At 42.5% G+C, this 27,183-nt stretch overlaps 1 protein-coding gene across 2 annotated transcripts; it reads left to right on the forward strand.

Annotated features, from left to right (window-relative positions):
• The first annotated feature begins 581 nt into the window (after positions 1–581).
• On the forward strand, positions 582–13,933 carry LOC309702677 (protein NLRC3-like). 2 transcript variants are annotated; one of them, XM_082527283.1, is made up of 10 exons: positions 582–604; positions 810–899; positions 1,177–1,299; positions 2,683–2,734; positions 3,178–3,397; positions 3,495–5,289; positions 5,380–5,553; positions 5,901–6,074; positions 12,588–12,634; positions 12,928–13,933. In XM_082527283.1, the coding sequence occupies exons 1-10, from the start codon at positions 597–599 to the stop codon at positions 13,470–13,472; spliced, it is 3,228 nt and encodes a 1,075-aa protein (XP_082383409.1). In that variant the 5' UTR covers positions 582–596; the 3' UTR covers positions 13,473–13,933. The 2 variants fall into 2 exon arrangements, with proteins under 2 accessions (XP_082383409.1, XP_082383410.1); XM_082527284.1 differs by lacking the exon at positions 810–899 and having other exon boundaries at positions 595–604.
• The last annotated feature ends 13,250 nt before the right edge of the window (positions 13,934–27,183 follow it).

A 27,183-nucleotide genomic window follows, 5' to 3' on the forward strand; every position in this document is an offset into this window, starting at 1 on the left:
GTAGGCGTGTCATCAGTACAGTGAGCACCTGTATTCAAAACAATAACAGATACGAGAAAAACAAGGAAGTGAGCTACAGAATAGTTTACTTAAGTACAGACTCAAACTCCTGAAGCATAAAGTGGTGAAAGTAAGACAAGACCTTAATAGAGAAAGAACAGAATCAGATCTTCTCCCGGTGCAGACAGCAAACAGCTGCAGACAGACAGTGTTCAGGATGATGATAAAAAAGTGAATCTTTGATCTGATTTATATCATGTAAGTTTTTTATGCTTTTTTAAAATTTGTTTTCTATGTAATCTCCTCTTTAAAAAGTTTAATCATCACAATGATTGTTTGTTGACTCTTTCAGATTTTTGTTGACAAACAATGAAACCTTAATTATAATATAATATAATATAATATAATATAATATAATATAATATAATATAATATAATATAATATAATATAATATAATATAATATAAAACTATTATTATAATTAAACAGGTATTTGATAGCGATACCTTATTGCTATCAAATATCTCAATAAACAGATTATGTGTGTTTTATTCTCACTTTTCTCTCCCATCAGGTGACTGCAGGTTTTTACCAACATGGAAAGGTATCACACAAAACCTCACATTATCGTCACTGCTAAAAGAACAAATACAGAAATGATTTCATACATGCAGTAACTCTACAAAAAAACTGCTCTCTGTTTTGTTAATTCAATTTAACCCTGCAAGGTTTTTCCAGCGTATGTTCCACCTGGAGATTAAAAAAGTGTATATATATAACCCTGCCTTATTCTTTTCCTCACTCCTCAGACCAGACTCTCCTGAGCCTGAGATCAGACCCAGATCTCCACAGGAAGATCGCCCTGACTTTAAAAGAAGGAAACTGACTCCTGATGAGAGGTAAGACTTAACAAAATGTTAAACGTATCTTAACTCCATGAGTAAACAGTGAGAAGGTTTGGTTTAGTCATTTATTGATTTATTGATTTATTGATTTATTTTTAACTTTGTTCACAAAAAGAAGAAAAGACAGTTGGATAAACAAACAGACTAAAGAGAACATTGTGAAGAGCATCAAACTTTTTAGCCTTACTGTAATATTATCACTGTGACTAGCTCCAAGTTTATCCTACTTTTTGTGTCAGAAGGCTAAAAATTTAATTTCTCTGTTCACCAGGATCACTGAGACACCAGATGCGCTTGAACCTGAACCTGGACCCAGCTGTGTGTCTTTGAAGAGTGATCGGTCAAGATATTTCATCGTTGACTTTAAAGGAACAAAGTCTGCTGCTGCTGAGGAGTAAGACATTTCACATTTACCTTACAGCTCTGTGGTACACCTGGCCTCAGTCCTGAGATTGAAGAGCTCCATAAGTGAGGCTGCTAACTTAAAAGAAAAATAAATCTATTTTAACAGCCCTGCATTCCCTGCACTGGGCATCACACTGATTATAATTTATGTGGTAATCAGCAGGAATGTGTCAGCAGTTAGTTTGACTCTTTTGACTCTGATGCAGTTGCCAGTTTTGCGTAGGAAGGTGAAATGATCTGCAGCTGTATGTGTGGTGCTGGATGCCACCATATGAGCTGCTGGATTTCTCTAACTATTAAATGATTCTCATAATTCATAGTGACACACCATCACCATGACAATCGTCAACAAAACTAATAAGGACAACAGCAAATCTTTTTTTTTAAACTTGATATTTACATTACATTCGATTGGGGTGGCTGTAGCTCAGGTAGCAGAGCAGGGCAGCCACTAATCAGAAGGTCGTGGTTCGATCCCAGGCTGCCTCCTGGCTGCATGCCAAATATCCTTGGGCAAGATACTAACCCCATGTTTGACTACTGGTGGTGGTCAGAGGGCCCGGTGGTGCCAGTGTCCGGCAGCCTCGCTTCTGTCAGTGCGCCCCAGGGCAGCTGTGGCTACAATGTAGCTTGCTATTGCCAGTGTGTGAATGACTGAATGTAGTGTGAAGCGCTTTGGGGTCCTTAGGGACTGAGCGCCATACAAATGCAGGCCATTTACCTTTTACATTACATTTTTCACCAGTGGTTCCTTTTTATATGACCTCCATGAAATAACATGACAAAATGGGTCATGTAGTAAGATTTTGTTGTTCAGCATCTGGACACTGAACACCACAGATGTAGCTGATTCAACGTGTCATCTTACGATTTTTTAATTTGTGCATTTTAAGTTTTTTTAATCAGAATAAAGCGTCAGCTGCTGCTGTAAGATGCTCTTCCCTGGTGTTTGTATTTTTAAAAACGGTCAAATTTAAAATGAAACACTTCAACACATCAACACGAATCTGACTTTTTTAATGTGATGATGCAATGTACCGGAAATATCCATAATATGGTCATTACAAGAACACTGGTACAGAACCATCACTGACCTGTTAGTTTTGGACTAGTGGAGTCTAATAAATAAGTCTATAAATTAACATAATAGGTTTGTTATAGCACAGTTGTGCTTGTTTTAATCAGGATGATCATCTAACAGTAGAAGAAGAAATCGTTGGCTTGTATTTATGTGGTAAATGGTTCTAATTTCTTCATGCAGATGAAAATTAGCCCAAGGCTATAATCTGGCATATTTAAATTTGTTAAAATGTTCATTAATATGTATTTCCTCTTTCTAAAAAAAATAAAATAAATAATGATGTCTCCACAGAGCTGATCAGGAGAGTCTGCAGCATCAAACTGATCTGGACTCAATATTTAAGGTTTGTACATGTACACCAACCTCTGTTTGTAATTGTTTTCATGTTGCACAGTACAATATTCGTCATAAAATTATGGCAAAATTCCAGAAATAATTCAACAGGGAATTAATTTTTTACTTTATTTTTATTTATGAAAAACTTTTCAAAGCAAAGCTTCAGCATAACTTTATAACACGACCTGAAAATAAGGCGCAAGTACCCTTTACTTATGTGGAATTTGCAGGAAACTACAGGGAACATAAGATGTAAGATGGGGAAATAACCGAGTACTTAGAATTATTTAATTTAATTTATGTTATTATTTTATTGTTTCCTGTAAAATGAACATAAGTACAGGGTATTTTTGTTAAATTGAAAACACACAGAAAACAAATCTGTGAAAAATTATTTTTACTATGAAGATCTGATTTTTGTGAATTCAGATTGTGTTGCTTATTTTCCAGATACTGGAGGGAAACATTATCATGTTTGTGAAGGACGAGCTAAAGAAGATGCAGAATGACCTGAATCCAGATTATTCAGAGTGTCAGAGGGATGAAGAGGAGGTGTTGGACAGTGAGGAAGAGAAGCAGAGAAGGAGCAGCAGAGAGGCATTTCTGAAACTTGCAGTTAACTTCCTGAGAATAATGAAACAGGAGGAGCTGGCTGACTGTCTGCAGAGCAGTGAGAGGATTTCTCTTCATAAATTCAGTCTTTACAGGAATGAAATTGTCACATTTTCTATAATCATAACACTCATGTTTCTGGTTCTTTCCTGTAGAAAATCCTGATCCACTTTGCGAGAATACTTTTAAATGTAACCTAAAGAAGAAGTTCCAGTGTGTCTCTGAGGGGATTGCTAAACCAGGAAACCAAACCACTCTAAATGAGATCTACACAGAGCTCTGCATCACAGAGGGAGGGACCGGAGTGGTCAACACTGAACATGAGGTCAGACAGATTGAAATGTTCTCCTGGAAACCAAACAGACCAGAAACAACAATCAGGTGTGAAGACATCTTTAAAGCTTCGACTGGAAGAGACAAACCAATCAGAACAGTTCTGACCAAAGGAGTGGCTGGCATCGGGAAAACATTCCTGACACAAAAGTTCACTTTGGACTGGACTGAAGACAAGACCAACCAGGACATCCAGTTCATGTTTCCATTCCCATTCAGAGAGCTGAATTTACTGAGGGATAAAAAGTTCAGCTTAGTGGGACTTATTCATCACTTCTTCACTGAAATCAAAGAAGCAGGAATCTGTAACTTTAAAAAGTTCAAAGTTGTGTTCATCTTTGATGGTCTGGATGAGTGTCGACTTCCTCTGAACTTCCACATCACTGAGATCCTCACTGATGTTACAGAGTCCACATCAGTGGATGTGCTGCTGACAAACCTCATCAGGGGACAGTTGCTTCCTTCTGCTCACATCTGGATAACCACACGACCTGCAGCAGCCAATCAGATTCCTGCTGAGTATATAGACATGGTTACAGAGATCAGAGGGTTCACTGACCCAAAGAAGGAAGAGTACTTCAGGAAGAGACTCAGAGACAAGGAAGAGGCCAACACCATAATCTCTCACATCAAGACATCACGAAGCCTCCACATCATGTGTCACATCCCAATCTTCTGCTGTATCACTGCTACAGTTCTAGAGAGTGTGTTAAAAACCAAACAGGCTGGAGGAAAGCTGCCCAAGACACTGACTGAGATGTACATTCACTTCCTGGTGGTTCAGACCAAACTGAAGAACATCAAGTATGATGGAGGAGCTGAGACAGATCCTCTCTGGAGTCCAGAGAGCAGGAAGATGATTGAAGCACTGGGGAAACTGGCGTTTCAGGAGCTGCAGAAAGGAAACCTGATCTTCTATGAATCAGACCTGACAGAGTGTGGCATTAATGTCAGAGAAGCCTCAGTGTACTCAGGAGTGTTCACACAGATCTTTAAAGAGGAGAGAGGGCTGTACCAAGAGAAAGTTTACTGTTTTGTCCATCTGAGCATTCAGGAGTTTTTAGCTGCTCTTCATGTGCATCTGACATTCACCAACTCTGGTATCAACCTGCTGGAGGAAGAAGAAACAGCCTCAGTGCAGACTGATGAGTCTTCAGTAAGACAGTTCTACCAGAGTGCCGTGGACAAGGCCTTACGAAGTCCAAATGGACATCTGGACATGTTTCTCCGGTTCCTCCTTGGTCTTTCACTGCAGACCAATCAGAATCTCTTACAAGGCCTGCTCACACAAACAGGAAACAGCTCACAGATAAATCAGGAAACAGCTCAGTATGTTAAAAAAAAGATGAATGGCGCTCTCTCTCCTGAGAAAAGCATCAATCTGTTCCACTGTCTGAATGAATTGAATGATGACTCTGTAGTGAAGGAGGTCCAGCATCAACTGAGTTTAGGACAACTGTCTAAAGTTGATCTCTCTCCTGCTCAGTGGTCAGCTCTGGTCTTCATCTTACTGTCATCAGAAACAGGTGTGGATGAGTTTGACTTGAGGAAATATTCAGCTTCAGAAGCGGCTCTTCTGCAGCTGCTGCCAGTGGTCAAAGCCTGTAAGAAAGCCCTGTAAGTATCCAGTTTAATCCTGGCAAGAGATTGCTTTAAAGTATTTATTTCAAAAGTTTGGAAAGTTCACTGCTATTCATGTCTTTCTAGGTTAAGCGGCTGTAACCTCACAGAGAGAAGCTGTCAAACTCTTTCCTCAATTCTAAGTTCTCAGTCCTCCAGCCTGAGAGAGCTGGACATGAGTAACAACAACCTCCAGGACTCAGGAGTGAAGCTGCTTTGTGTTGGACTTGGGAATCCACACTGTGTGCTGGAAACTCTCAGGTTAGCTGATTCTTTGTTTCAGGAGATTTGGATATTTCACAACAACTGTCATTATTTTATAGATTTAAGATGTTGTTTCTCTTCTGGTGTAAGCTCTGAAAGAGCACAGTAGAAGAGAAAGACACACACACACACACACACACACACACACAAACAAACATAACTTTATTTATGTCTGTCCATCATAGTATAAAATAAAATGTAATAATATTTTTTCCATGTTTTTAAACAGAGTCCTTAAAAGCCTTTTTTAAAACTACTTTAACTGAAATCAGAATCTGTTCATTTGACTGCATGTACATCATCAAATGCAGAGCAGTTCCTTACATTGTTGTATGTGTTTTAAGGTTGTCAGGCTGTCAGATCACAGGAACAGGCTTCACCTCTCTGGCCACAGCTGTGCGCTCCAATCCCTCCTTTTTGAAAGAGCTGGACTTGAGCTATAATCATCCAGGAGACTCAGGAATGAAGCTTTTGTCTGCTCAACAGCAGGATCCACATGTGAAACTGGACATACTCTGGTAGGAAAACAGGAAATAAAGCTGAAAATATATTTTTTCTCCAACATTTTGTAAGGAAGAGCAGATATTTACTTGAATTCATTTAAGGGTTTATTGTAACCACTGACCTGATGGCCCGTAATATAGTCTGTATGTCCAGTCAAATGGGCAACTGTGTGGCTGAATGACTCAGAACCAATCACAGTAAAGCTCATCTGTGAGTCAAAATCACAAAATCAATCATCTCTAACATTTTCTTCTCTTGCTGGTCAAAAGTGGTGCTCAAACATATCCCAGCTGTCACAGTCTTTGCCAAGCAGTTGCATACTGTGATATCATTCACAATAAGTGGTCATCTTGTTGATCTATTTGAGCTCAGTGGGTGAACAGGCGACCATATGCCGTATGGCCGGAGAGCAGTAGGCCTGGGTTCAAGCAGCCTTTTGCTGCATGTCTTTTCCTCTTCCTCTCACCACTTTCCTGCCTATCTACAATATATCTATCCAATTATGGACAAAAAAGTAAAGTAAGTGATAACCTTAACTCTAAGTTTACCTTAACCTTTAATTCAAGAGAGAGGCAAAACTGACTTTTTTCAAATTAGTTTTTGCTCTGTATCAGATCGATTATTTTCTTTGTTTCCAGACTGCCAAGTTTTGAGAAAATAATTGACTAAAAACAAATAAGGCTGGGATCATGATGAGTTAGGCCTCAAACAGTGTTTAAAATCAAATGAAATAGGCACCCACTACCTTATGACTGCATGACCTTGCAACCTCATCAAGGTTGACAATTGAGATTGTGCATTTCAATAAAAGATTGAGGTATTTACCCCAATCACATCCCATCAGGATTCATCATCATTGCCCACGAGCGTTGCCTCTCTCGTTGTGTGTAAAGCTTGGCTGTGTGGCAAGATTAGTTAGACCCAAAATGCAGGACATGGGAAACAAGGTGATTAAAAGGAAGCTTTATTGCTGAGCTTAACAAAATACAAATTAAAGTTGCTCAGGAAATGCAGAAATACACAAGGAGGAATACACAGCTTGAGGGAGAATGTAACAAATAGCTTGGGATGGGACCCTTGATACTGATGTTTGAAACTGTGTCGATCTTATGAAGTTCAGTTTTTTACTACACTGCTTTAAAGTGTTGCTCACAACACCAACATCACATAACCATCGTGTTATAGGCCTTCTATGGGGACTATTTTATACAGAAAAGTAGAGACTGGAGACATAAGTTGTGGAGGCTCTTCCTTGTCTTTCTATTACACAGAATTTTATACCATTGTTTTCTGTTCATTTATACACACGTTCCTCTTTCCTTCAGTCATTCCTCTTGTGACAAAAAAACCATCATATTCAATCAGGTTCACATGTTAAACCCACTTGGTCGCATTGTTTTTTTCACAAGTATAGATCTACAAAATAATGATCTTATATCAGTCTCCTTATTTACAATAAATCTGTAACTAAATCCTGCTGCTGTCCAGCTTCAACAATATCTCTGTGCAGTGATATTAGCACTGCGAATAACCTGCTTATTATTACCGTTATAAACTCTTTATACCTTAAAAGATTAAACACTATATTTGCAAACAATAAACAAACATATTCTATAGTTGTCCAAAAGTAAATATAAACCAGTCTATTTACATTTAGCAATATAATGAGTAAGAATGAGGTTATGTTGAAATCATCAACTGTAAAACTTCTACTAACATCAGGTTAAAATTATGTCTCAGAGCTACATGTGCTACGAAATAAAACAGATGTAGTAAGACCCACCACGTCTTTACACTACAAGTGGAATTGTGGCGACGCCACGCAATTTTCATAACCTTAACTGAAAAGTGCAATACAGCAGTGAACCAAAGGCTTTTACATCAGTAAATGTTTCCAGCAGATTACAACTGTGACCATACACTTGTAGGTGTCACAATAGCTAAGTGTGGTTTTGATGTGTTTAACCCTGACAAATTCTGACAAGTGTCTTTGTCATAGTTCTTGGTCTGCGATGGGGGGTTTGAGTTTATTTTGGGATTGTTGACACTTTACTTTATTAACCTCTTAAGCCCCTTAAGCCTAACTGATCTCCTGCCTTTTGCCCCCGTATCAGGGGGCGTTGGGGCTTAAGAGGTTAAGATGATTTAGGTTTGGGTTTTAGTTTTCCTAATGTCTTTGAGTTTATTCATGTGTCCCCCAGTCATGTCTTTGTGTTTCATCTCGCTTTTCTGTTCCCGTTTTCCCCTCCATGTGTTTCTTTCCATGTCTCCTCTGTCTGTCATGTCCATCCATGTCTCTTTTCCTCAGCCATTATGTCTCTTTGCCTGCTCTGTGTCCCTCCCTCTCCCCCTCTCTGTCTCTCGCTCACTCCCTCTCCCTCCAGGCCTCGTCTCCCTTAGTTGTTCCCATGTTTCTCTCCTTGTGTACAATCCTTTCTACCTAATCTGTCATGTCCATCCCTGTCTGTTTTCTCCCCCGGCCCCTTTGTCAAGCCTTTGTCTCTTGGTCTGTGTCTCAGTGTGTTTCCTGTTTTATTTTGACAATCTCAAGTTCTGTGTTCAGTGTGTGCAGTTCTGCTTCCTCCTGTCAGATGACACCTAATTCATTCCTGCTGTGTTCCCCATGTTTTTCCACTACAACAAGTGGGCTTTTTTCCGTTATTTTGCAAATGTACACAGCAAATCCAGCATGTCCAAATTAACACTGTCTGATTTGATTTCAACACTTTTAAAGTGTCTATATGGGTCCACACCAGAGAGTGTTAATTTAACTCTTTTTGGAGAGTTGGTACGTTAACTCTGATTTAGTGTTAAACACCAAATCTCTCTGGAGTTGATAATTTAACACTTGGTGTTAAGAGTTTATATATTAACTCTCAAAGAGTATTTTAGTTTAACTACGTAAGAGTTATCTTCTAATTCATTCTAAAAAGCGGGAATTTTACTGTTCTGAACTTCTAGAAATTTATTTTGGAAATAAACATTTACTAAAAAGACACAATGGTTTTTGAAAAACATTTATTCTGAACTGTGCACCACAATTTCAAAACATTTTCTGAAAGATGCAACAGTATACATGTTCTCACTTTCATTAGAATTGTGTTTATCAAAAGGCCTGACATGGTAAATGCAAATAACAGCATTCTCAACACTTATTTCTTCAATACAATATGCATGTCCTTCATTCATCCCTTTGTGGAACTTCAACGCACTTCCACTCTCCCCCATATTCCATCTTCACAAGCATATCCTGTGTGGAGATTGAATAAAAATTAGTTGACACTAATTAATGGCACAAATAATCCAGTAAACAATTGCAGCACAGTAAAAAAAAAGGAATCATCTTTGAGCCATTACTTGTGTAAAGTATTTTCCCAAAAGACAAGGACACAGGCAACAGGTAATACTGAACTAAATGTAAAACCTCAACCTTTTTCATTTTTACCTAAACCGTGTGCACAAAACTCTGGAGGGATCTATGCTAACGTAGAACCCAGTCAGGACGCCTGCTACTGCTGTTTGCTCGTTTTTTTTTTTTATGGGCGATCGTTTTCAGGCTTCAAGTAGCACCATTATACCAACATTTCACATTCTAGACATTGTTTTAGGTGTATTTGACCAAAAGTTTGACTGAAAATTCACATGCAAGCTTTGTTCAAGGCTGTGGTATTTGCCCGCAAACAATACCTTTCAGCTAGCTAAAACAGAATATTATGCTATCACCGAGCAACATGGCTAATGCCTTTCACACAGCTTTGTCTCAACTCCAAAGAGCCACAGAAGTAAAAGCTCATAATAATAATTGAAACAATCTTTGAAAGAATGACTTACCAAGCATGGCAAACAACTCAAATATGTAGAGCAAAATGTTCTGAAACGGCTTCACTTCAGCTTCGATTGGAGCCGTGCTGGGGGCGGAGTCTGTGAATTTACTCTGTTGGTGTCGTAGCCCCTCTAGGAGTTCAGAGTTAAGAGGTCAAGAGTTAATGTTTCCATTGTAACACCTCCAGATTTGACATAGAAACACTCATTTTTAACACTCGATTTTAACTACTATCATTTTACACCTCAGAGTTACATTAAAAGAATCAAGTCAAAGTCAAAGTCAACTTTATTTGTCAATTCTACCACATGTACAGGACATACAGAGAATAGAAATTTCGTTACTCTCAAACCCTAGATGAAATAGCAAAAGAACATTTAAATATAAGAGAGTGATTAAGAAATGCAAGTAAAATAATTAAAAAGTAAAAATTTAAATAAATACAATACAATTATACCAAGAAAGCTATACAATATACAATATTCAAGTAAGGGTAAATGACATTGAGTGTAAACCAGGCAGAGTAGTGCAAATAGGCAAATAGTGCAAATGGAGATTTAGTAATGTACGGTAAGAGATAGTGTAACAACAAAGTCTTATGAGGTAGTGGCAGTCCAATGCTCCACAAGGTGACTGGTAACTGGTGCAGGCCAGTGAGTGAGTCAGAGAGAGTGTGTGTGTGTGTGTGTGTGTGTGTGTGTGTGTGTGTGTGTGTGTGTGTGTGTGTGTGTGTGTGTGTGACAGAGTTCAGTGAGACCATGGAGGAGAAGAGGGGAGAGGGGGCAGAATCGGGAGGGAGTTAAGCTTCCTGACAGCCTGATGGATGAAGCTGTCCTTCAGTCTGCTGGTCCTGGCCTGGAGACTCCAGGCCATTAAGGATTAAACCTCCCTGACGGCAGCAACTTGAAGAAGCTTTGCATTGGGTGCGTGGGATCAGCCGCTATGCAAAGGGCTTTTTTAGTGAGACGGGTGCTGTAAATGTCCTGGAGGGAGGGGAGAGAGACACCAATGATCCTCTCTGCAGCTCTCACTATGCGTTGGAGGGTTCTATGACAGGACGCATTGCAGGTTCCAAACCACACAGTGATGCAGCTCGACAGGATGCTCTCGATGGTGCCTCTGTAGAAAGTGTGCATGATGGGGGCTGGTGCTCCTGCTCTTCTTAGTTTGCGGAGAAAGAAGAGACGCTGCTGTGATTTCTTGGCCAGTGCTGTGGTGTTGTACGTCCAGGAGAGATCCTCTGTGATGTGCACACCCAAGAACTTGGTGCTGCTCACTCTCTCCACAGACGCTCCGTCAATGGTCAGAGGAGCATGTTGGGTGTGCATTCTCCTGAAGTCCACAACAATCTCCTTCGTCTTCTCCACATTCAGAGAGAGATTGTTGTCAACACACCACGTGGCCAGGCGTCTCACCTCACTTCTGTAGTCGGTCTCATCCCTGTTGCTAATGAGACCCACCACCGTTGTGTTGTCCGCAAACTTGATGAAGAGGTTGGAGCTGTATGATGGAGTGCAGTCATGGGTCAGCAGAGTGAAGAGGAGGGGGCTCAGCACGCATCCCTGCGGGGCCCCCATGTTTAAAATGATGGTGCTGGATGTATTACTGCCGACCCGTACGTAGAATGTGACTCTACTTAGAGTAAAATTAACTCTACTTTTGCAAGAAGACTATTAACACCAAAACATTTAACACTTTTGAATTTGCTGTGTACTGTTTATAAGGTTGGTGAAACCTGCAGTCAGCTGAGCCTGAAGAAGTCATGGATGGGTGACAAAACGTTTCTCCCACTGAAAATGCAAAGTCCAGATAAACAGAATTGATTTTTTGATATTATGTAACCCTTTTGTTTCATTTCCCTTTATTACCAGATGTATTGCCATACATGCCAATGTTTTGGGTCAGATTGTTTTCTCAGACTTAGTCTCAGTCTGGAGCCCCAAAAGGTTGATTCTGTTCACCTGGATGTTTTCAGTGGGACAAACGTTTTGTCACTCATCCAAGTGACTTCTTTAATCTGAGCTGATTGCAGGTTTCCCCAACCTTATATACAGTTCAATGCGTAATGACTGAAGCTAGCACATGTGAACAATAGGCTGTGAGGAGTTTCCCACTGAAAACGTTACATCCAGATGAACAGAATCAACCTTTTGGGATTTACTTACCTGGATGATTGAGCATGCATCAAGACATCTCAGTCTGGAGCTTACGTGTACCGTTACACCAATAAATGCAGAACCACCCTAATCTTTGGAACAGGATTTTGACTTTCCTATTGTAAAGAAAAAAAAAGTGAAGCAAGTAGTTGTTATTTATGCAGAGCAGATATAGTCATGTGAGAAAATTAAGAATTCTTCTTCAAAGTTCCTCTTAAGTTATTCGATTCCTACTCATGGCTAAGCGGATGCTACAAGTGTGAACTGTTTTGCACCGTGTCATTTATACAGGATTTTGGCTTTTTATTTACATGTCTAATTTTTTCAATTTTCTCAGGTTGTTTTTAGGTAATTTAAGAACCTTGTACAGACCAGTTGGTTTCTTTTTTAAAAAATTTACTTTGATATATAAATCCATAGAACTGGAAGTGCATTATCCTTTTCATTTTATTATGGAATAAAAGGAAACAAGATTATTTCTCTAGAAAAGATTACTCAGACAATATAAAGGCATGTTTTCACACTAAAAGATAAAATTCTCATTTCAGTGTGGAGCCTCAAGGAGTCCAGTGGATGAGACCAGGTCTAAGGAAATGTAAGTATTTTTGATGTATCAGTTCTATTTACACCATGTTGTACTGTGTTCACATTTTTTACACTTTAGTTGTACCTCTGTCAAATATATGTAATCATGAATTTTACAAAAAAGTTACATATCTTCTTACTTACTTACTAAGTAGAAACCAATTTCTGATGGTAACACACTCTTAAAAAATCAAAAACTTTTGCATACCGGATCTTCTTCATACATTAACATGAAAACCATGCAAATAAAATTAAAAGTGTTTATTACAGACCATTTGCACTGTGTCTCATTGTCCCCTTTAGATTTCTGTGACCTGACGCTGGATCTAAACACAGCACACAGGAACCTCAAACTGTCTGACAACAACAAGAAGGTCACACACGTGAAAGAAGAACAGCTGTATCCTGATCATAATCATAGGTTTGATCACTGGCCGCAGCTGCTCTGTACCAACAGTCTGACTGGTCGCTGTTACTGGGAGGTCGAGTGGAGTGGAGAGGTTCAAATCGGTGTAGCTTGTGTAGGAATTGGACGGAAAGGAGACGGCGATGACAGCAGGTTTGGAAGGACTGATCAGTCCTGCAGTCTCTACTGCAGTAATGATGATGGTTACTTTGGAAATTACAATTACGCATCAATAGTGATCGCTGTCCCCTCCTTGATTGTCTCTCACAAATTAGCAGTGTATGTGGACTACCCTGCAGGCACTGTGTCCTTTTACAGTGTCCTCTCTGACACACTGGTCCACCTGCACACTTTCAACACCAAATTCACTGAAGCACTATATGCTGGGTTTCAGCTAAAGTCACCTGGCTCCACTGTCTCTCTCTGTGACGGCTCAGAGTGAACTTACTGCGACAAGACACATTCTCACATTAGTGTGGAGCACCCAAAATTTAGTAATACATGTACAATGACAATAAAGAGCTATTCTACTCTATTGAGCTTCATTTGTTTACCAAAAATGCTTCTAGATAAATTATGACTTTGTACTTTGTTTAGTTTTTTTTTAACTTTCATCTACTGAAACTACTTGACCTGTTAAAGGTTAAGTTTATCTTTGGGATGGCGAACGAAATGCATCTCTGGATCCTCCAGTATGGTGATGCTAGAGCAACCAGGTGTTTTGTTTTGTTTTTTTAATAATAGGCAGTGAAATCTCAGAGCATTCTCATTCCCAACACACAACATACCGATGATTTGTCACATAGCATTGATATGTTACGTGTTGTATAAATGCACACTTCATGTGTCAATTTGTATTTTATTCATACATTTGTTATCACAAGAATAAAATCTGTGACAGAGTTTCTATTTGTGTGTTTTATCTGTGAACATGCATGCAAACTGATATTTAAAAAAAGAAATGAAAAAAATCAAACTATTCCTTATTTATTTATTTTTTTACAGATGCTTGTTATTATACTTAAAACCTTTAGAGTACATTTTCTAACCTTTAACCAAAAAGTAAAATTATGGAGGACATTTTCACATGATGGCCTTGATTTGCCAACAAAAATATACTTTTAATTTATCTAAATAAAGCAAACCCTCACATATTCATGGAAATGAAAAACTAGAAAACAGCTGTCAGTTTAGAAAAAAAGAGAGAAGCTACTCGTTCCTCTGTTGCCAGAAGAGGTCAGTACAGTGGGTGGTTCAACATGTCAGTGCACCCCAGGGCAGCTGTGGCTACAATGTAGCTTGCCATCGCCAGTGTGTGAATGTGTGTGTGAATGGGTGGATGACTGAATGTAGAGTGAAGCGCTTTGGGGTCCTATGGACTAGAAAAGCGCTGTACAAATGCAGGCCATGTTTGACTTTGCTGAGTTTTACACATGATGCCCTCCCGGACCTAAAATCAAAAACAGTTTCGCACTAATGATAAATGGACTGATTGTTACACAACACTTTGCTACAACCCCAAAGCGCTTTAAACAACATGTCCCATTCAACCAAACACTTTCTTCTATGCTTTTATCTAACCCCTAACATGGAAGCATTGGAGAGCAACTTGGGGTTAGTATCTTGAACAAGGATATTTGGCATGCAGACTCGTGTAATCAGGGATCAAACCACCAACCTTTCAGTCAGTAGACTGGCTCTACCTCCTGAGTTACAGCCACCACTGAAGTCTAATAACCTGTTTTAGAAGAAGCTGGTCAGGATATGGATTTATTGGCATCTTCACTTAAAAAAAGGTTGGTTTTATGAATGTAAATGTAGAGGAGTGGAGGCTGATGTAAAAGTACACTGTGATACAGCTCTGAGGTATTTTAAAAGCAACTTATGTATAACAGTAGCAGCACCTACTTTCTATATGTACATAACTGGCCTATTATTTACCAAACAGATTGAGTGAAAGTGCTATAAACAAACCCAAAGGAGCTAGTATTGTTATCTTATCTGTAACTTTGAGGTCACGTGATTTGACCTATGACCTATTCTTTCTCTTAAGGATAGCGATGCAGTGATATGTGCCTGTGTCGTTGAGTCTCAGATAACTTAAGAAGACACTCAAGCCATCCGTTCCAGGTGAACTGAATGATACTGTCATCCTCTGTAGTGCTCATCTGGATACGCCTCAGTGTTAGTCTCACTGTTATAGAATAAACATGTGTTTTCCTTTACACATTCATTAGGTCTTTTTGCAGGAAGTCAGGAGGCTTGTTAGTGTTGAAATTTTGAGCCATGTTATTGTGATGTTGCTCTTTTGCTCAGCTTTGTAGACCTATTCTGCACTCAGTGAAATTAGCCTGATCTGCAGAGGTTAAACGGAAATATATAAACAGAATAAAATGGTAATTGTGATAAAAGGCAGATAGAACTTATAAATAAATGAGAAATAATGAACAGGTGAAGCCTTTAAAGAGAGCATTTAAACTCAGTATGCATAATGTCATTTGTAAGTAGACTCTCAGAACTGAAGAAGCTTCTCAGGTGAGAGGTGAGACATCTTCAAGAAACTTAAAGAAGTCCAGACACTTCTCTTTGCAAGCTCCTTAGAGTAGACTCATTATGCGTTTCCTTATTTCCTGTCATATAGAGCTATACTGTTTCAGCAATGGATGAGTGCATTAGATATGACCATGATATTTAACAATGTTAAATAAAAAGGTCATTATGTATAGAAGTAATACCAGTGAGCCGGAGCCTCAGGCTTCTTTTCTACTCATACTCTCTATGATATCATAAAGACAGGATATCCTTAGTAAAGGTACCTAAAGCACACATGCACTGGATTTGAGCCACACACACATGCTGTTTAAATCTTCTATTAAATGGGCCAGCCAACCAAGGAAAGTTAGCTTAGATGCAGAGGAGGAAAAACTTTTTGTCTCAGGCAAAGGAGAAACTGACGCCAGTGCTCTAGTTTTTAGTTTCCATGTGCACAACCCTCATGGTTGTGTGCATTTCCTTGTGTTTTCCCTGTGTCTCCCTGTGCCTTAGTTTTAGGTCATTCCAGTGTAGTTTTGGATCACTACTTGCTTTTCTGTTAATGAAGTTGAGTCTTTGAGTTTAACCTTGTGTTGAGAGTCCTGTGTTTGGGTCCACTCCTGCCTACACACAGACGTTCCCTGACAGATCGATGCAACACAGAACAGAGAAAAACTCAGACATAAATACCCAAAAGGTAATAAGGGAAGCGGAAGCACACAGGGAACACAGCTGAGGATAATTACACGTGGCAGGATGGGGAGGACATGAAAACTGAAAACACTCACACCAGACACGGACTTTCAATGCAACACAGGAAGTACACAGAGATAGCCTGGAGGGAAAGAGAGAACAAGGAGGAGCACATGACGGGATGATGAAAACACAGAACACAAGGCACCAGAACAAACATCACAATATAAACAGTTACACAGAGGTAGACAAAGAGGGCAACCTATTAAATAAACAGGGAACTAAAATGGGAATACAGGAAACCCGAACTAGAACAGTAGACACTATGGGATAAACTAAGATTAACAAAGAGAACCTTATAAATGAATCACAATACAAAAGTATAAAGACACAAAGAATTCAAAGTATTGGGTCGAGTGACCAAGGATCCTGACACTGTTGGTAAATGGAGACGTGTTTGTTTAGTAATGACAGAGTGAGAAGTGATTTTTAATATGTTTGATTAAAAAATCTTCTGAAATGAACTCTTTACCAGAAACTTGTAAGATAATTGAAGCCACTGAACAGGCTTTGTTGTGTTGAATGTCTGAGTGAACTGTGAAATATGTCTTGATGCATTCTCAAACATCCAGGAAAGTAAATCTCCAAAAGTTGATTCTGTTCATCTGGACGTAGCGTTTTGTGGGAGAAACCAAGTGACTTCCTCAGTCTCAGCTGACTGCAGGTTTCCCCAAATCTTATAAACATACATTTGCATAATGACTGAAACCAGCCCACTGAAGGAGCAATGGGCTGGGAGGTCAGTTCCTTCATCATAATTATGCAAATTCTCATGACCATTGATCAACAACCACTGACCAAAACCCACTGATCAAAGACCATGAGTACCATTCACAGAGAGTTGGGGAATGGCTGCAATCACACATTGTAAGATGGCGAAAGATGTACCCTTAGGCCCCCTCCTCGATTCAGAGATGGTCTTTCCCTTTTCACGTAAATGGCCTCCTTGACTCCGCGCTCAAACCAGCGTTCCTCCCTGTCCAAGATGAGGATGTACACATCTTGGACAGGGCGGGCGCACCGAGGGCCCTCGCGCTAGCTTTGAGTATATGTGTAGGGATGGGTATTGATAAGATTTTCACGATTCCAATTCCATTTTCGATTCTGTTTAACGATTCGATTCTTTATCGATTCTTTTTAAAAAAGGAGAACACTAAGGTCGATTAGCTAAGAACTTTGTTTTATATCTTCTCTTTGAACAAGATAGAAATTTAGGAGTAACATGGCCTTACAAACCCAACAGTGAAATCTTAAGAGATCCACAGCCTACGGCTCTTCAATGGGGTGTCACAGGGTCCCTCTCCTCACCTTTGTCCTGATGTATGAAATTCCAGGTGTGTCAAAGCCCGAGCAGATCATGTCATTTTATGGGCGCAGGTTTTCTTTGCCCTGTAAGAAGTCAGCTGATTCATGCTAATTGTAGCTTTAAGAGCACATTTGCCTGTGAGATTGTGAATCTGCTGCAGCACTCGCCAAACTGACTCTTGTGAGCATGGTAGCTGCTTTGTGTGATTCACTTCTGGGTTCTGTGAGCATGGGTTGTTCAACTTATGCCTGAGGAACTGAATTTCATGAGTGGGCATTGAACACCTGCGCCCATAAACGTACAGTACATCGTTTCATTCGTTATGATGTTTTAAGTTGCAGGGGAATGTTGACATAAATATAATTTCATGTTAGTCCCTCCTACAAAAGAGCCCAGCTCCTGCAGCCTCCTCTCTTCTCCGTGTGAGCTCCTGGTGCATGTTAGGGAAGGAGTAATCCTTCACTATTTATTTAATTATCAACTGAGATTAATTTCTGGCACAAAGGCAGGAAGATGGAGGACAGTGGACACTTCTGGTCCAAAACCCTTACACAATGGCAGCATGAAGCTAAAACTGGGGATTCACAAACTACTGTGTGACATCATGTTGGCTGCAGTCATCTTTTACATAGATGCTAGTCTTGCCTCGTGGCAAGAAGGTTTTGGTTTTAAACCCAAACAAAGACGCCATCAACATAAAATAGATGCTAAATAGACGATCTTAGCATGCAGCCTTCTCAAGAGTTTGACTTGCTGGTTAAATAAAGATTAAAACACAGCTCTAAACTATGAGTCCTCCATGTGGACAGAGGAAGCACACAATAAGAAGAACTACCAGCCTGAGATACAACATCAAGGCCCAGAAGAAGATAAATAAAGATCATTTCTAAGAGTGAATCATGCAAAACTACTCTAGTCCAATAATAGTCAAAGGGAGCTGGAAATGAGCCGAATATGTGCACATGAACCAATCAGCGACTCTTATTCAGAAACACTACACAGAAACTTACTGTGCAACACTGAACAAGGAATAATTCTCTGTTCATGAATAAATCATTGTATCAAGTATTAGTTGACCAGAAATGTAATTTCAATCCAGATATTTATCTAATATCTCATATAACATGTCAAATGAATTAAAATATTTTTAATTATTGAATGTTTCAGTTATTCCAATATTTTCTGTTTATGTTTCTGTGCTTTCTGAATGAGAGCTTCAATCATGGGGAACTCTTCATATCACACAAACTTGGTGGTAAAGTGGTAAAACATTGTAGAACAGGCTTATTAAGTTTTATTAATTAATGCACGACTTTGTTTTGATATTAAAACACGAGAATGATTCTAAGCTTAATAAAGCAGCTGCTCACCCAGTGCAGGACAGAAGAGAGGCGCACTGAATATTGAAATAAAGAGAGCTGTGCAGCCGACATTCTTCATGAGACCTAAAGTGTGAATCCACAGAACAACAACCTTTAACTACAGTATTATTTAAATAATTCTGTTCAGAGGAATGGTGGAGAGATGGTGAGTCAGACAAAACCACACAGAGAATATCAACTCAAACTCGGCTTTATTACTTAAAAAGGCAAAATGTGGTTTGTGTCATTAAGGAGTTTGTTTTATAATGATGGTAAAACTGAATAAATACAAATAAATGACATTAGTACAAATAAAATAGCAATTCAACGATATGACTTCCCACTGGGCAGATTGGCTACCGAGGGAAAGAAGGTCAAAGAGAATGAACTCACACTTGGATGTGACCCTCACACACACATACGGCTTCTTTGTGCACTCAACTTCACAACGAAAAGAGAGAGAGAAAATATGGTTTAGATCACAAACACATAAGAAAAACAAACCTTTCCTGCAGTTAATCCGAACACTGAGACACGCTGATGACGCTGTAATAAGAGCCTCCTGCCAGCGACGTAACAAAAAGAAAATTACCAACACCAAAAACAGGTCATCACAAAAACAAAATATGCATAACATAAGTGTGTTTCAATAGAAAAAAAAAACCACAACTACAGGTAGAAGTGGTTTACACATTTTACCGTAAAGAAACACAAACACGCCACTATTTGGAATACCACAGCACACAAGTGCTATCCTTTGTAACAGGATAGAAACAATTCAGTGTAAAAGGAAGAACAACAATAAAACAACAAGCCTATCAGGCAAAGCTTATGAGCAAAAAAGTCCAACATTCTTGAGGCAAATTTACTAACCTGTTGCGCAAAGCGGGCAAACACAGAGTTTTTATCCTTTGAAATTAGGAAGGAGAAAATGGAGACGCCTCCACCCCAGAGAGAAGGGTTACATCTCCTGGGTCTAGGTGCGGCTTGACGCTCTGGGGGCGGGGGTACCTGGACCTGGGATATAGAGTATGTTTGGGGAGTGCGACTGTCTGTGCAGTGTCTATTTGTGCCTGTCTACACGTTGGGTGAGTGCCGAGTATTTGGTTGTGGGGTGGGAATGCACGTTTGTGTCCACGTGCGCCTGTTCGTCTGTGTCTATATGTCAGGTTGGGTCTTAGACTCAACCTCTCTGGGTACATCTCAGGCCCAGAGAGGTTGCACCCCACCCCGGGTGGGGTGCCCTCAGACCTCTGGCCTCTGGGCCTGAAGCTCAGTCCTCTCTGGCACAGCTGGCTGCTGGCAGAGCCCGCGGGAACGCCACTGCAACCCCCTCTGGCCTCTGCTCAGTAGCTGCTGGGTGACCTCTCCTTTGGGGCTCTCCTCAGCTCTTCCCAGGAGGGTGGCACGGTTCCCCCCCTTTTGGTGGTCCTCCTCGGGTCCTCGTACTCTGGGGCCTCTGGATATCTGGGGCCTGGATCTCCTCCATACCTGCTTCATGCCCTGGTGGACGGGGCTATGGCTCCCCACACTCCCTAGCAGATCGTTACATGGAGAAACCTTTGGAATATAAGCATGCTGATCCACACAGGTATGCACACAGGTGTACACACGGGTGTTCACAGACGCGGACTACACCTTTCTTGGCTGCTGCCTCAAAGCACATTGTGCGCTGTCTATCTTGTGTGCTGCACAATAGCGTATAATATTTAGTATCTACTGTTATCTACTGCTTGCTAGTTTATTGTGATGGTTCAAATTCAAATTCAAATTCAAATTCAAATTTTATTTGTCACACACACACAACCATACACAGTATGACATGGGGGTGAAATGCTTGTAGCTGTACAATGCCCAACCATTAAATGACAGAAGAAAAGTTTTACAATATTTACAATTTACAGGTTACTATAACTTAGGAATTTACAGTAAAGAATGTGCAAATAGCAGAAGAGATTATAAAGATTATAAAGATTATAAATTATAGGAATTATAGGATTATAGGAAATGTGTGGTGGTGCGTGTGGTGACGTGTGTGAGAGTCCAGTCATATAGTGACGTGAGTCCAGTCCTACACCTGGTTCAGTGCCCGAATAGCCTGGGTGTCACGGTTCTGGGTCCGTCGGACCCAGTAGTTTGAGTTTTATTATGTTTTGGTTTTAGTTTGCATCAGGGATTGTTTTCTTGTTCTCTTGTAGTGTTGATTATGATTATGTTTATTATTTGAGTTTCATGTTTCTGTGGTGTTTAGGATTTGTTCTTCAGTTGTGTCTGCTTAGTATTTGTCTAGCTCCATGTGCCATTTTCTGTCTGTCTCTCTATGTCGAGTTTGTGTCTTAGTGTGATGGTTGCTTGTTCCTGTCTTATTGTGATGGTCTGCGTCTCATGTGAGTGTGTTCAGTTTTACCTTTGTCTCGTCTTGTTGATTATTCCCAGCTGTGTCCACCACCTGTGTGTAATTCCCCTGTGATTCTCTGTGTATTTAAGTCATGTCTGCCGTCATAGTTGCTGGTCCGTCTGTGTATTCCACCCTGCGTCATCTGTGTGTTTCCCTGCTGTCAACCGCCAAATGTTTCTGCTCATGTTCAGGTTCGTGTTCTGTAGTTAGTTTGTTCCCAGTCTAGTTAGTCATAGCTCCCTTTGCCGTTTGTATTTACTTTCATGCTCAATAAACCACCTTCACACCTTCACGACTGCCTGCGTTTGGATCCTCCTTCATTGCCTCCACACGGCTCACCTCACTCGCCGTGACAGTACGGACCAGCCAGATATGGATCCAGCGGCATTCACCCCACCCACGGAGCTTCGGGACCTCATCACGAACTCCGCTTCACAAATAATCAACCTGTGGCTAGAGCATGAGGGAGAAACATTCCTCCACGTTCTGGAAGCCAGACTGCAACAGCTGCTCACGGATTATCCCTGGCTATTGGACTCACTACACCCACTCGCGCAAGACTTCATCCTTCACGAACTTCACCTACACCCACCAGCCGCTATCGCTTCCCAACCCAGCCGGACGCCGGAGGTTTTGCCCGGCCCGCCGGAGGTTTTGCCCGGCCCGCCGGAGGTTTTGCCCGGGAGGAAGCGACGATCGCGCCGTCGGCGCGTCGCCCCACAGCTGGAGAATAGGACTTCAGAACTGCCGGCTGTGGTGAGTGGAAAAGACGCTCTGTCTGTTTCACCAGTTCATATGACTGTTTATACCGGGGCTGTGTTCGTTGAGTCAGCTGCTCAGCCGGTAGCTCGGTTAGCTTCCCAGCAGTCGCTAACTCAGTCAGCCACTCACTCATCACCTCCATCACAGTCACAGTCAGACCCAGTAGACACCATGTTACAGTCCATAGCCCAGTCAATAGCTCAGTTGGCAAGAGAGTCATCAGCCTTATCAGTTCAGCCAGCCACTCCACCACCTGTTACTACTTTGCTACCTGTAGCTCAGTTGCCACCAGTTCAGCACCCTGTCCACTCATTTACCCAGCCTTTATCCTCACAGCCTCATTACAAGCAGGGAACACACTCCACACAAACTTTTGCTGGTTCATTTAAGCTGGCCATCTCAGAGACAGTTGCTCCCTCTAGGGCCTCCCCAGAGGCTGGGTGTCAGTCACCAGCCAACTCTGGACCCCTAGAGGTCAAGACACCAGCACCAGCAGCCTCACCGGAGAACTCACCTGAACAGTCTCGGCTCTCAGCACCCCCTGAGAGCTCAAGTGAGTTCACCCGTCCGCCTCAGTCCTCTGCTGAGTGTATTGGGGAACACTTCCAGCCCTCTGAGGACTGTATCCCACTGTTGCTGCCTGAGTCTAGCCACGGTGCTGCTCAGTCCCAGCCAGTGTCCACACTGGCAGAGGTCTCCGTACCTGCTGCTTCAGAGACTGCTTTCCCTGGAGGGCCTGAGGAGCCCGTCCAGTCTCAAGTCATGTTAGCTGGGGGTTCAGGTGAACCCCGCCAGCGTCCTGCCTCGTCGGCTGGAGGGCCTGAGGAGCCCGGCCAGCCTCAAATGTCGTCTGCTGGGGGTTTAGGAGAACCCAGCCAGCCTCAAGTGTCGTCTGCTGGGGGTTTAGGAGAACCCAGCCAGCCTCAAGCGTCGTCTGCTGGGGGTTTAGGAGAACCCAGCCAGCCTCAAGCGTCGTCTGCTGGGGGTTTAGGAGAACCCAGCCAGCCTCAAGCGTCGTCTGCTGGGGGTTTAGGAGAACCCAGCCAGCCTCAAGCCTCGTCTGCTGGAGAGCCCGTGGAGCCCACCCAGCACATCCTCACATCTGCTGGTGGTCCTGGAGGACCCAGCCAGCACATCTCCACATCACCTTCTGCAGCATCACCGCCGTCAGGTTCCCCAGCCGTCCCGCTGCCGTCAGGTTCCGCAGCCGTCCCGCTGCCGTCTTCATCATCTTCGCCTGGTCCAGCCTCCGTGTCTTCATCATCTTCACCTGGTCCAGCCTCCATGTCTTCATCGTCCTCGTCTGGTCCAGCCTCTGCTTCGTCCTCGTCTGGTCCTGCCTCTGCTTCGTCCTCGTCTGGTCCTGCCTCTGCTTCGGCCTCGTCTGGTCCGGCCTCGTCTGGTCCGGCCTCGTCTGGTCCTGTGGTTGCCACGCCGCCGTCGGTGCCAGCTCGACCCGTTCCGCCTCGCCTCTGCCGGCCGTTTTCAGGGCCTCTAAGATGGCGTCATGGCCTTCGGGGACTGCCTCCGGAAGGTGTTCGTCGCCGCCGCTGGCATCGCGGCCGTCCTCCGGACCTGCTCGGTGGCCGCCACTGCCTTCCACGTGGTCGGCCTCCGGAACTGTTTGCCCGCCGTTGCCGTGTGCACGGTCGGCCTCCAGAACTGCATTCGCGCCGCCGTTGCCGTCCGCACGGTCGGCCCCCGGACCTGCTTCCTCGCCGCCGTTGCTGCACGCACGGTCGGCCTCCGGAACTGTTTGCGCGTCGCCACCGTTGCCGTGTGCACGGTCGGCCTCCTGAACTGTTTGCCCGTCGCCACCGTTGCCGTGTGCACGGTCGGCCTCCTGAACTGTTTGCCCGTCGCCGCCGTTGCCGTGTGCACGGTCGGCCTCCTGAACTGTTTGCCTGTCGCCGCCATTGCTGTGTGCAGGGTCGGCCCCCTGAACTGTTTCGGCTCTTGTGTTGTCGGCCCCCGGACTTTACTGTGGACTCGTGAATGGTCTTGTTTTGTGTTGGCCTGTTTTTGGTTTATTCTGGTCTCTTGTGCTCCTTGTTTTTTTGTTTCGGACCCTCCTTCCTGGACCCCCTCCGCCCGCCCTGGCTTGGTGCTTTGTGCTTTTTTGTTTGGGGCTGTCGGGAGCCAGCCCTTAGAGGGGGGGTACTGTCACGGTTCTGGGTCCGTCGGACCCAGTAGTTTGAGTTTTATTATGTTTTGGTTTTAGTTTGCATCAGGGATTGTTTTCTTGTTCTCTTGTAGTGTTGATTATGATTATGTTTATTATTTGAGTTTCATGTTTCTGTGGTGTTTAGGATTTGTTCTTCAGTTGTGTCTGCTTAGTATTTGTCTAGCTCCATGTGCCATTTTCTGTCTGTCTCTCTATGTCGAGTTTGTGTCTTAGTGTGATGGTTGCTTGTTCCTGTCTTATTGTGATGGTCTGCGTCTCATGTGAGTGTGTTCAGTTTTACCTTTGTCTCGTCTTGTTGATTATTCCCAGCTGTGTCCACCACCTGTGTGTAATTCCCCTGTGATTCTCTGTGTATTTAAGTCATGTCTGCCGTCATTGTAGTTGCTGGTCCGTCTGTGTATTCCACCCTGCGTCATCTGTATGTTTCCCTGCTGTCAACCGCCAAGTGTTTCTGCTCATGTTCAGGTTCGTGTTCTGTAGTTAGTTTGTTCCCAGTCTAGTTAGTCATAGCTCCCTTTGCCGTTTGTATTTACTTTCATGCTCAATAAACCACCTTCACGACTGCCTGCGTTTGGATCCTCCTTCATTGCCTCCACACGGCTCACCTCACTCGCCGTGACACTGGGGGAAGAAGCTCCTCCTCATTCTCTCTGTTTTGGCCTTAAGGGAGCGGAAGCGCTTCCCAGACCTCAACAGATAGAAGAGTCCATTGTTGGGATGGAGAGGTCCATCATAATCTTCCTAGCTTTGGACTTGCACCGCTTGGTGTAGATGGACAGCAGGTCAGGGAGCTCTGATTGAATGATGCGTTCGGCTGAGCGCACCACTCTTTGCAGATCTCGTCTGTCCTGCTTGGTGCTGTTCCCAAACCAGGTGCAGATGTTTGCCGTCATGGTGCTGTATTTATTATGTTGCTCTTTTTTTTTTTTTTGTTTGCTTTCTCTTCTGTTTTTTTTTTCTCCATACAGGTGATCCAGGTGTTTTGTTTGTTTCTTTTCTTTCTTCCCCCCTTTCTCACCGTCTCTTCTCCCCTCTGGTTTTCTTTCTCTCCCTCCCTCTCTTTCTTTCATTCTTTCTCCCTGTCCTATCCCCCAGTCATGTCTGTCCCGTTTGTAAAATAAATACATAATTATAATAAAGGTCAATCAAATGGACCAATATGGCAGGGCCATGATGATCCACTTGGTAAAATAAATCCGCTTGGCATCTTTCTTGGCCTTAAGACAACAATTCTGATGGCTAAAGATCCAAACGGGACAAAAAAAAAAAAAAAAGAAAGAAAATGGAGACGTCTGTTAAAAAATCCTCTCTAACTTTCGGTTTCATTCTGGGGCTTCAAGACTTATTTTTTCACTCAAAAAACCTCTCGATAGGTCCGGTTTAACTTTAAGTTTACTAATCTGAGCTCTGATATGAATCACATGACCTCATGAATGTTTTAAGTTTGTGCTTTTTATGCAGCTCCGCGTGCAAATGACGCTTTCTGCACAAACGATTTATTTCTGATCTGAAGAGCAGATGTAGAATCATATTTCGATTCTATTTTCTAGATGATGTAATGATGACACTTTCAAACACACAGTCACAGACGGTGTGTGCAGGCAGGCGTGTCTGCAAGTTGGAAAAAGAACAAACAGCAAAGTCAGCAAAATACATTTTCTCCTCTTCACTCCAACAAGAAGTCCAACTTCTTGCACATTCACAACTTTCAAAGTCGCAGCAAGTCCAAAGTCACAAAAACAAATGGCGAGTACAGCCTGCTGAAGCCTTCACGTCACGTGCCGATTACGTCACCACAGACAGACGTACATGACTCTCTCAAACAGCTGATGAACTTAATCCAACAAGGTTCATCTCAACAATTTAACATTAATATTTTTCACTTTTTTATTTCAAAATTACAAAAAAAAAAAGAATTTCACCATTATTACAGTAGATGGAGGTGCGCGAATGATGGGAGAAGGGAGCCGGAGATCGACAGACGGATTGGGGCTGCAGCTGCAGTAATGCGGACGCTGCACCGGTCCGTCATGGTGAAGAGGGAGCTGAGTGTAAAAGCGAAGCTCTCAATTTACCGGTCGATCTACGTCCCTACCCTCACCTATGGCCACGAGCTGTGGGTAGTGACCGAAAGAACGAGATCGCGGATACAAGCGGCAGAAATGAGCTTCCTCTGAAGGGTGGCTGGCCTCTCCCTTAGAGATAGGGTGAGAAGTTCGGCCATCCAGGAGGGGCTCAGAGTAGAGCCGCTGCTGCTCCACATCGAAAGGAGCCAGCTGAGGTGGTTCGGGCATCTGACAAGGATGCCCCCTGGGCGCCTCCTGGGTGAGGTGTTCCAGGCATGACCCACCGGGAGGAGGCCCCGGGGCAGACCCAGGACACGCTGGAGAGATTATATCTCTCGGCTGGCCTGGGAACGCCTTGGTATTCCCCCGGATAAGCTGGAGGAGGTGGCTGGGGAGAGGGAGGTCTGGGCCTCTTTGCTTAGGCTGCTGCCCCCGCGACCCGGCCCCGGATAAAGCGGATGAAGATGGATGGATGGATGGATGGAGGTGCGCGATTATAAAAAGAAAAAAAGGATCATTTCTAATCCTCCAATCAGAGACTTGGTTATTATTGCGACTGTGCACTATGTTCACTTTATAAACAGCAACATTAGGAAAAGTATAACACTGCACATAGTAACTATGAGCATCCACAGTTAAATTATCAGGACTTCATTATGACACAGTTGTTTTGACTTGTTGCGTGCTGGCACATTTTAAACAGCCATTATTGATAAGAGCTGATTGGAGAACAACACAGTGATCAGTCACTCTGCAAACGTAAATATTAAAGATTCTTGTGAAAATGTGA

Source organism: Aulonocara stuartgranti (assembly GCF_965226115.1).
Source record: "Aulonocara stuartgranti genome assembly, chromosome: 3".
Lineage (NCBI taxonomy): Eukaryota > Metazoa > Chordata > Actinopteri > Cichliformes > Cichlidae > Aulonocara > Aulonocara stuartgranti.

Excerpts from the sequence above, each read along its gene's own strand:
- LOC309702677 (XM_082527283.1), top strand. Across the intron at positions 2,735-3,177 it reads ATCTGGACTCAATATTTAAG|ATACTGGAGGGAAACATTAT; the intron begins GTTTGTACATGT and ends CTTATTTTCCAG. Across the intron at positions 12,635-12,927 it reads GAGACCAGGTCTAAGGAAAT|ATTTCTGTGACCTGACGCTG; the intron begins GTAAGTATTTTT and ends TGTCCCCTTTAG.